We start from the raw sequence: 10,079 nt of genomic DNA, 5'->3' as shown, positions 1-10,079 counted from the left end.
GACTCTATGTAGGAGGGAGAACAGGAATTGAATTCCCATTTTGCAGATGAGGTAACTGAGGCAAAGAGAAGTTAAGTGATTTGCCCGAGGTCGCACAGCAGGCCTGTGGTGGAGCCAGGATTAGAATCCAGGTTCTCTGGCTCCTGGCCGATGCTCTTTCCAACAGAGTTCCCTACCTAACAGTACTTACTGAGTACCTACTGGATGGTGAGCTCTGTACGAGGAAACATACAATAGAGATAAAACAGGTCCCTGCTTTCAAGGAGCTTACACTCTAATAAGCTTCCCAGAGGAGGGTCTTTTTTAGGAAGGCTTTTAGGAGGCCAAGGGGAATTAGAAGGAGTGTAGCAGAAGCTGAGAAAAGAGAGGGAGAAATAAATCCAGCAGTAAAAAAGCTTGGCTACAGATATTAAAGGCCTCAATCCACCATGGTCAAGCGTTTCGGGATTGCCCACAGACTGTATGACGTAGGGGTGTGTGTTCAAGCTGACATCAGCATATCAAAATGCTTTGTCAAACTGAATTATGGAAAGGGGCTGGGATAGAGGTAAGGGATGTTAAGAAGAGTCATGGCCAATATGGTAGCACCCTCTTCTGCACTTGCAAGACTAGGGTCTCTTGACTCTCAGTACCTGAGCTCTTTCCACCAGTGTCCACAGGTTCCAGCCATTCATTCATTCATTCATTCATTCAATCTCATTTATTGAGCGCTTACTGTGTGCAGAGCACTGTATTAAGCGCTTGGAATGTACAATAATTCGGCAACAGAGACAATCCCTGCCCAACAGCAGGCTCACAGTCTAAAAGGGGGAGACAGACAGCAAAACAAAACAAGTAGTCAGGCAAAAATACCATCAAAATAGATAAATAGAATCATAGATATATACACATCATTAATAAAATAGAGTAATAAATAATATATACAAATATGCACAAGTGCTGTGGGGAGGGGAGGAGGGGCAGAGGGAAAGGTAGGGCTCAGTATGGGAAGGCTTCCTGGAGGAGGTGAGCTCTCAGAAGGGCTTTGAATAGTGGAGGAGAGTTCGGCAGATGTGAGGAGGGAGGGCATTTTAGGTCAGTGGTAGGACATGGGCCAGAGATCGGCGGCCAACAGGCAAGAACGAGGCACAGAGAGGAGGTTAGCGGCGGAGGAGTGGAGTGTATGGGGTGGGCTGTAGAAGGAGAGAAGGAAGGTGAGGTAGGAGGGGGCCAGGTGATGGAGAGCTTTGAAGCCAAGAGTGAGGAGTTTTTGTTTCATGCAAAGGTTGATAGGCAACCACTGGAGGTTTTTGAGGAGCGAAGTGACATGCCTAGAGCGTTTCAGCCATGTGGAGAGGGAGCCTTTTGTGAGTCCAGTCACACCCGAGTTGGCCTCTCGTTGCTTGGTTATAATCTGGGCTGCTTGTGGCAGGGGGCTATGGCAGGCTAGCTGGGGAGGGGTGGAGAAAACATGGGCAGCGGATGAGAGGGAGGGGAGAGGGTAGCATGGAGGAGAGGAAGATGAATGTGGCACCCAATGGCACCGGGGTGGGGAAGGGCATGGTTTTAGAGATAAGGGGAGATCGTTGCAGCTGGGCTATTTTGATCCTCCTGGCAGCCCCATCATCCCAGGGCACTTTATACTGCTCTCAGGATACTCTACACCTGAACTGAACCAATATTTCCCCTTTTCCCAGTGTCAAGGGGATCTAGTTCAGACATCAATGGGACTGTGGGTGGTTGAGAAGCAGCATGGCATAGTGGATAGAATATGAGCCTGGGAGTCAGAAGGTCATGGGTTCAAATCCCGCTTTGCCACTCGTCTGCCGTGTGACCTTGGGCAAATCACTTCACTTCTCTGAACCTCTGTTACCTCATCCGTAAAATGGGGATTGAGAGAGTGAGCCCCATGTGGGACAGGGACTGTGTCCAACTGGATTAATTTACATCTCCTCCTGTTCTTAAGAATAGTACTTGGCACATAGTAAAAGCTTAACAAGTACCATTCTTATTATTATAATTGTTATTATTGAGGGAAGCACGGCCATCTGAGGGAAGAGGTCCAGTGTCAGATGGGGAAAAATGTTCCCAGAGGAAGTCACAGACAATTTGGAGGATGCTGGCTCTCTATTTTTATTTTATGATGGAAAAAGGCTGTTGGTGTTTGTGAATAGAGTCTTATCCCATATTGGGTGTGCAATGTCTCTCTCCCTCTTAGAGTAGCTGTGGTATTTTTTTTAAGGACCTACTTTGTGCCAAATACTGTAGTAAATGCTGAGGTAGATACAAGATAGTCAAGTTGGACATGGTCCAACAGTTCTTTTATAGAAGTGACACTCTGTCCAGCTTCCTGTCCTGGATAAGACTGCTGGTTGCCTCTCTGCCAACTGGATGGACATAGGTTCCAACTCCCCGACACTACCCACTGCGTAATGCCCACTTGAGAGGCTTTCATGAGATGTTTCTCCTCATCCCATTTCACTAATAATGATTATAATAGTAAAAGTGGTATTTGTTAAGTGCTTACAATGTCTCAGGCACTGTACTAAGTGCTGGGGTAGATACCGGACATTCAGGTTGGACACAGTCGCCATCCCACATGGGGCTCACAGTCTTAATACCCATTTTTCCGATGAGGAAACTGAGGGACAGAGAAGTGACTCACCCAAGGTCACAGAGCAGACAAGTGGCAGAGCTAGAATTAGAACCTGGGTCCTCTAGGAGTCCCAGGCCCCTGATTCTCCTGCTAGGTCACACTACTTCACTATTCGCATCTTTCACCCCACAAATGTCCCCTCTAATTGGCTGGGTTGACAGTGACCTCACTGACTGAGGCTCTGTCTCTATTTGGCTTTGAGCTGGTCTGCTGTGTGGGCTTAGCTAGGGTTCTTGGGGAACTTTATCTATTTCTACCATATGTTCTCCAGTACCTGGTATAAGGGTCTTCACCCATTAGGTGCCCAGGAAATACTGATGCTAGTGGTGATGATAATTACTACACTGGTAGTTCTGCCCTCCCAGTTGAATCTTCCTCAAGAGGGGTGGGTAGTACTTTCCAATGGCTTCTGGAGTGGTTGGAGAGTAGGAAAGTAGGCTGGTTACCTCGGTTCACGTGTCAGACACCTCCTGTAGGAGCAGTTAATTGGCTGGTGGTGGGCAGGGCTAACTGAAGGATCTGGCCATTGGTTCTCTGTAGGTCAGGAAGCCATTTTGGATTGTTTTAGTGCCAGAGAGAGATATTGTTCTTCTCTATTCTGCTCAGACACCTCTCAACATCAGTAATTTCCTCAGTAATCCTCTCAGCCCTCCTATTTGCTTTAGCTTTTGGCTACGTGGTTCCTCAGTATCAGTATCAGTAGTGTTGCACTCTGATATATTACTGTGAACAGAATGCTGTATTAGGTCCATAAGAAATACACAAAAAAAGTTAAAGACGCGATGCTATCTTAGTGGGTGTCCAGCACTGTTTTAAGCTTTGTCAAGTCAGAGAGAGTCCCTGTCCCACATAGGACTCACAATCCAAGTATGAGGAAGACCAGGGATTGAATCCCCATTGTACAGGTGAGGTAACAGAGGTGCAGAGAAGTTAAGTGATTTGTCCAAGGTCATGGTGGAACCCAGTTCCTTTGACCACCAGGACATTCCTTTGTCCACTAGGCCACTCTTCTCCTCTCAAACTTGACATTCTCTTCCCAGGACTTCCCAATGTCCCTTTCCCAACCGGCTTTAAGTCTGTGGCTTTGAGGTCTATTTTTTTCATTTATTTATTTATTCATTTGATTGTATTTATTGAGTGTTTATTGTGTGCAGAGTACTGTACTAAGAGCTTGGGAGAGTGCAATATAACAAGCAGAACCATTCTTGCCCAAAATGAGCCCACAGTCTAGAGGGGGAGAGAAATATTCATACAAATAAATAAATTACAGACATATACAAATGTGCTGTGGGGATGGGGATGAAAGAAGGAGCAAGTAAGAGTGGCGAGGAAGGGAGGGGAGAAGAGGAGAGGTGGGGCTTAGTCAGGGAAAGCTTCGTGGAGGGGATGTGCCTTCAATAAGATTTTGAAGTTGGGGAGAGCAATGATATGAGGAGGGAGGGTGCTCCAGGCCAGAGGTAGGATGTGGGCAAGTGGTCAGTGGTGCGATAGATGAGATCGAGGTACAGTGAGAAGGTTAGCATTAGAGGAGCAAAGTGTGAGGTCTGGGATGTAGTAGGAGAGTAGTGAGGTGAGGTAGGAGGGGGGAAGGTGATTAAGTGCTTTAAAGCCATGGTGAGGAGTTTTTGTTTGATGTGGAGGTGGATGGGCAACCCCTGAAGTTTTTTGAGGCAGGGGAAATATGGTCTGAATGTTTTCAGAGGATGCAGCTAAAGGTGGGAGTGCAGGTGGGGAGAAGGGCAGGGGCATGGAATACGAGGGAAGCACCTTAGCCTAGTGGAAAGAGCATGGGCCTGGAAGTCCGATGACTTAGGTTCTAAACCCAGCTCTGCCACGTGACTGCTGTGTGATTTTGGATATGTCACTTAAGTTCTATGTGCCTCCTTTTCCTCATCTGTAAAATGGAGAGGAAATACCTGCTGTTCCTCCTACTTGGACTATGAATGCCATATGGGACAGGGAACTATGTCTGACCTGGTTTATGCCTATCTACCACAATGCTTAGAACAGTGCTTGACACATAGTAAGCACTAAACAAATACTATAAAAAAAGGGACACAGGAGCAAGGATGTGATGTCTGAGGGAGGCAAAAACAAGAGTGGAGGTTGAGGGCTGATGGATATTTAGTCTTGAGGCAGTATGGGTATCTGGAGTTGAGGGGTTGTCCATGGGGCCGTGGTTGAACTAAGATAATGAATGGGAGGTGATGATGGGGCGTTACACCCTCAGTTACCATCTGCCCCTATCCTGTAGCTGGAAGCTAGGGCAGAGTGGAGGAGGCAGGAAGGCCCTTGGCATGGCTGGGTTAGGCATGGTGGGACCAGCAAGAGGAAGGGCTTGGGAGCACCCGGGAGGTGGCTTGGGAGAAAATGTCAATTTCAAAAGCCAATTTGAAAAGCCAATGTCCTGGGCACTGGATATGGGGCTGGTGGGCCCCTCATCTGGTAGCTTTCTCCACCTGGGAATGTCGAACCTGCCTAAGGGGTGGCTGTCCCTAGAGGTTGCCCACTCTCCTGCTCTTGGGGTAAGTGGCAGGGAGCCTAACTTAGCCCCGATTCTGGGGACTCTGGGGTCAGGGCACTTGGGGAGTAATCAGTTCAGGCCCTTTGCTCTAGCTATATTGAGGTCCATAGACTGTCCCCGCCATCCTCCCTTTCCCTCCCTTAGAGTCCTCCAAGAAAGCCCTTCCTTTGCCCCCAACAGTTCAGCCCCTCTTCCCCACCCAGGCCACCATGGAGGGGATTTAAAGCAGCTCCCTGCAGCCCTGTGGAAGTAGGCAGCTGGAGATAGCCAGGAGGAGAGGGTCCCATCTCCCTCTCCCCACCCCATAGGGACCCTCCCCACAAAGTGGCGCACAGAGAGAGGCAGAGCAGAGGAGAAACTGGACTGAAAGCTCTTTATTGGGCCAGAATGGTCCTCAGGGGAGTGTGGTCATGGGACCTGATGCAGAAGCCACCGGGGCAGCTCAGGACTCAGTGGTACTTGTGGCCCAGGGCGTGGGCAACACCAGACACCAGCTTCTGCCAGGCAGCCTGGACCTCGGGGCTGAAGTCCTTGCTGAAGTGACGGGCCAGGACCACGATCAGCACGTTACCCAGACGCTGTGGGAGAAATGGACACAGGGCAGGGTGAATACTGGGGATCTGATCCAGGTCAGAATGTCTGAACCCAGTGACTGTCACAACCCAGAGCTCTTGCCAGGCACTATCCATGGCCTTGGCTCAATATCAAAACACCTACCACACCCGTCTCTATCTCCTAAAGCCTCTTAAGGCATAACTTGACCACAGCCCCCTCCTCTCCTTCCTTACCCCCAAATGATAACCCGGACTCTGACTGACAATCACTTGGTAAAGTATCCCTCAGTAGCAACTGCTGCTCCTTTCTCCCTCAAAGTCTCTCATTCTGACCCCTGAGAATGAGACACTCAGGACCCCCAACCTTTCTCCCCCAGGGGCTTCGGCACCTTTTTCTTCCACCTCCCATGCCAGTTCCTGCAGGGTCAGAGGGGCAGGTCTATCCCAGGGCCAGAGACTCACATTGAAATTCTCAGGGTCCACGTGCAGCTTGTCGCAGTGCAGTTCGCTCAGCTTGGCAAAGGTGCCCTTGAGGTCGTCGAGGTTCTTCAGGGCATCGCCGAAGGAGGTCAGCACCTTAGCACCATGGGCCTTGACCTTGGGGTTGCCCATCACAGCGCCGGCGGAGGACAGGTCACCAAAGGCTTCGAAGAACCTCTGGGTCCAGGGGTAGACGACCAGCAGCCTGGTGGGTAAGAGCGAGGGCAAAGGAGAGAGAGAGACAGAGTGTGACAGAGTGAGAGACCTGGAGTTTCTACCTGGTCACGCTCTGGAGGCCCTTTGAGAGCTAGGTGGGGCCCAAATGCAGGAATTCGAAATTCTCCCTTCGAGGTCGTACCTGCCAAGGGCTTCGCCACCCAACTCATTGATGTTCACTTTCCCCCACAGGTTGGTGACGGCACTCTTCTCACCACCACTCAGATGCACCATTTTGTCGGATTTGCAAGTTCGCTTGAAGATGCAGACGTGCAAAGACTGGGTACTGACTCTAGGTTTAGCTTGGCCTTTTATCCCCTGCCCAGAGCTCCACCTACCCTAGGCCTCAGAGATGATTGGCCCAGATTGGGGTGCGGTCCACGCTGAGGGCGTGACCTGTATCATGCAGGGCTGGCAGGCAGGAGAGGTTGGTGCGGGGATGCAAATCTGCCTCTCTGAGAGCTGGAGAAAATACCCCCCCACCCCCACCACCCGGGTCCAGACCTTCATCCCCCTTCTCCCTATCCCCAGGCCCAGTCCTCCTTTCCCAGCCCAAGATGTCACTCCTCCCAGATGCCCATGGTTACGTGGTCTTCCATGGATCCATTGCTGGAGCTCTGTCCCCAGATCTCCCTCCACAGACCACAGCATGTTTCTTTCTTTGACTTGTCTGATGTGCACCCCTGGTAGGAACTAAAAGCCTGACCTCCCCTTGTGTTAGGTGGGAGAGGAGCAACTGGGCCAGCCTGGCCCAAAGAAGGGAAACCTGAGGAGTCCCACTTGTGCCCAGGCGTGGGTGGAAATATTGAATCCACAGCATCCTTGGTTCCCACCATGCATTGGGGCTGCGACTACAGCAGGAAGGATTGCGGTTGTGTTGAGCTGTAGGACACATTCCCCAGGGAGGCTGCTCAGTCCCCACTGAGCCAGCTTTTTCAAGATGTGGGGAGACATGCTGGGTCTGAGCTGTGCTCAGAGGCAGGAGGATGGATTCTGTGGCTCTGTCTGAACATCACAACTCTAGGAGGCTACTTACACCTAGGTTAGGCAGCCTGGGAAAGACCACAGCAATCCCAGGGATAGAGCAGAGGCTGCAACAGCGTGGCTCAGTGGAAAGAGCCCGGGTTTGGAAGTCAGAGGTCATGGGTTCGAATCCCGGCTCTGTCACTTGTCAGCTGTGTGACGATGGGCAAGTTACTTAACTTCTCTGGGCCTCGGTTCCCTCATCTGTAAAATGGGGATTAAGACTGGGAACCTCACGTGGGACAAACTGATTACCCTTTATCTACCCCAGCGTTTAGAACAGTGCTCCGCACATAGTAAGCGCTTAACAAATACCAACATTATTATTATCATTATCCTATGATTCATTCATTCATTTATTTGTATTTATTGAGAGTTTACCATGTGCAGAACACTGTATTCAGCACTTGGGAGAGTAGAATATAACAATAAACAGGTACATTCCCTGCCTGCAATGAACTTACAGTCTGGAGGAGGGAGACAGACATTAATATAAGTAAATAAATTACAGATATGTACATAAGTGCTGTGGGGCTGGGAAGGGGAAAAAAGCAAAGGGAGCAAGTCAAGGCGACACAGAAGGAAGTGGGAGAAGAAAAAAGGAGGGCTTAGGGAAGGCCTAATGGAGATGTGCCTTCAAGAAGGCTTTGAAATGAGGGAGAATAATTGTCAGATTCAAGAGGGAGGGTGTTCCAGGCCAGAAACAGGATGGGGGGCGAGGGGTTGGCAGGAAGATAGACAAAGTTCTAGGCACATTGAGAAGGTTAGCATTAGAGAAGTGAAGTGCGCGGTCTGGGTTGTAGTAGGAGAGTACTGAGGAGAGGGAGGAGGAAGAAAGGTGATTGAGTGTTTTAAAACCAATGGTGAGGAGTTTTTGCTTGATATGTAGGTGGATGGGCAAACCCTGGAGTTTTTTGAGGAGTGGGAAGATATGTCCTGAACATTTTTGAAGAAAAATGATCCAGGCAGCAGCGTGAAGTGGGAAGAGACAGGAGGTTGGGTGGTCTGCAAGGAGGCTGATGCAGAAATCCAGGCGGGATAGGATGAGTGATTTTATTAACATGGTAGCAGTTTGGATGGAGTGGAAAGGGCAGATTTAAGCGATGTTGTGAAGGAGAAACTGAAAGGATTTAGGGATGGACTGAATGTGTGGGTTGAGTGAGAGAGAGGAGTCAAGGATAATGGATGTTTCATCTTGGAAGGGTGCCTGTTTGGAGAGTGCAGAGGAAGGATGAGGCAGTGTAGGCGGGCAGTTTCCTTCATTTCCACCAGAGGATCGCTTATCCTATTAGCACTCAGCCTCCTCTGCCCACCTTTCCCCTTTCCCCTCTCCAAATTACAGGCCCTCGTTCCACTGGCTCATGTCTTTTTCATTTTCATCATTGGTTTTCCTTCGGGACTCAAGGTCAAACTCTGGCACACCCCTTCCTCAAAATACTATTGAAAAGTTGTCTCTTCCAGGGAACCTTCTGGGACTGAACCTATCCCAGGGCTTAGCCCACTGTCTGGCACCTAGCAAGTACTTAACAAATACCATTTAAAAGAGAAAAAGCCCTATCCCATGATTCTGTTGGGCTTTTCAAGTGTACTGCAGTAAGCCACTCAATAAATACCTTGCTATTACTGCTACTCTTACTACTATTCTACTTATTACTTTTACTAATTATTATTTTACTTATTACTTTTACTACCATACTGCCTCTTCTATTGTGACTATCCTACTTCTATTATGACTATCCTACCCCTACTCCACTAGCATGAAAATCCCCCTTATTAGAGGATTGCCCTATCCTTTGTGCCCAATCCTGCATAATCTTTACACCGCCCAGCTTCCTTTTTGTCCTAATCCAAGACGACCCCCTTGATCGATAGTAATGGTAACAATATTCACTGGGCACACGTTGGGTGCGATGCACTGTACTTTGGGCATTCCCACTCAAAAATTTGTTCTTTTGAGGCAGGCAGCTCTCTCTCAAAGCTCACTGTAATGGCAAGTGGCCAACTGGCAGTGACTCAATGTCCCCCAGAGCTTCACCACTTAGCCTATCCCCATCCTAGCATTTCTCATTGACCCCTCCCCTTCTGGCCATGCCCATTCCCTGGAGGGTTAAGATTAGGAGAAGTTGGAGTACTTCCAGGAAAGGGAGAGGGAGGGTGGGAAGAAGACAGATAGGTAGACTCTGTGACACTCTGCCTGCACGTGTCACATGTTGGTCTCCTAGGCTGGGGATGTTTAAACTGAAATCCCAGGGAGATTTATTTAAGCCTGGAACACTGACATCAGCCTTAGCTGTTGGAACAGAGGGTCTCCAATCTGGGAAGTATTTCCTAGCTAAAGCATCGTGAGGTGGTACTATATTGCCTGACACAACCCAGTTAATCCCCCTAACTGGTGCTGGAGTCATTTGTATTCAATAGTCTGGCCCAGGAGTTACTGAGATATGGATGTCCTTGGTTCTCCATCTCTCTCCCTCTGTACACAATAAGTGCTCAATAAACACAATTGACTCTAGTGTGCTTTTAAATGAGGAGGAAAGTACTTCTGAGTTCTAAGCACCGGGGTCGGTATAAGATAATCAGGTTGGAAACACTCTCTGTCCCTCACGGGGCTTCCAGTCTAAGTCAGAGGGAGATGGAATAAACCTCC

The 10,079-nt window shown here is 49.2% G+C and overlaps 1 protein-coding gene across 1 annotated transcript; it reads right to left on the bottom strand.

Moving 5' to 3' along the window:
- Positions 1-5,514: 5,514 nt before the first annotated feature.
- Positions 5,515-6,704, bottom strand: LOC114809067 (hemoglobin subunit beta). The gene is made up of 3 exons (XM_029057851.1): positions 6,552-6,704; positions 6,176-6,398; positions 5,515-5,737 (listed from the first exon to the last, which is right to left on the bottom strand). The coding sequence occupies exons 1-3, from the start codon at positions 6,641-6,643 to the stop codon at positions 5,609-5,611; spliced, it is 444 nt and encodes a 147-aa protein (XP_028913684.1). The 5' UTR covers positions 6,644-6,704; the 3' UTR covers positions 5,515-5,608.
- Between the last annotated feature and the right edge of the window lie 3,375 nt (positions 6,705-10,079).

Source organism: Ornithorhynchus anatinus, chromosome 2 (genome assembly GCF_004115215.2).
Source record: "Ornithorhynchus anatinus isolate Pmale09 chromosome 2, mOrnAna1.pri.v4, whole genome shotgun sequence".
In the NCBI taxonomy this organism is placed as follows: domain Eukaryota; kingdom Metazoa; phylum Chordata; class Mammalia; order Monotremata; family Ornithorhynchidae; genus Ornithorhynchus; species Ornithorhynchus anatinus.
Note: the sequence above shows the minus strand (reverse complement) of the source record. Positions and strands in the feature narration are given on the sequence as shown.

Excerpts from the sequence above, each read along its gene's own strand:
- LOC114809067 (XM_029057851.1), bottom strand. The coding sequence starts at position 6,643 with ATGGTGCATCTGAGTGGTGGTGAGAAGAGTGCCGTCACCAACCTGTGG. Across the intron at positions 6,399-6,551 it reads GGTGGCGAAGCCCTTGGCAG|GCTGCTGGTCGTCTACCCCT; the intron begins GTACGACCTCGA and ends CTTACCCACCAG. Across the intron at positions 5,738-6,175 it reads TGGACCCTGAGAATTTCAAT|CGTCTGGGTAACGTGCTGAT; the intron begins GTGAGTCTCTGG and ends TTTCTCCCACAG.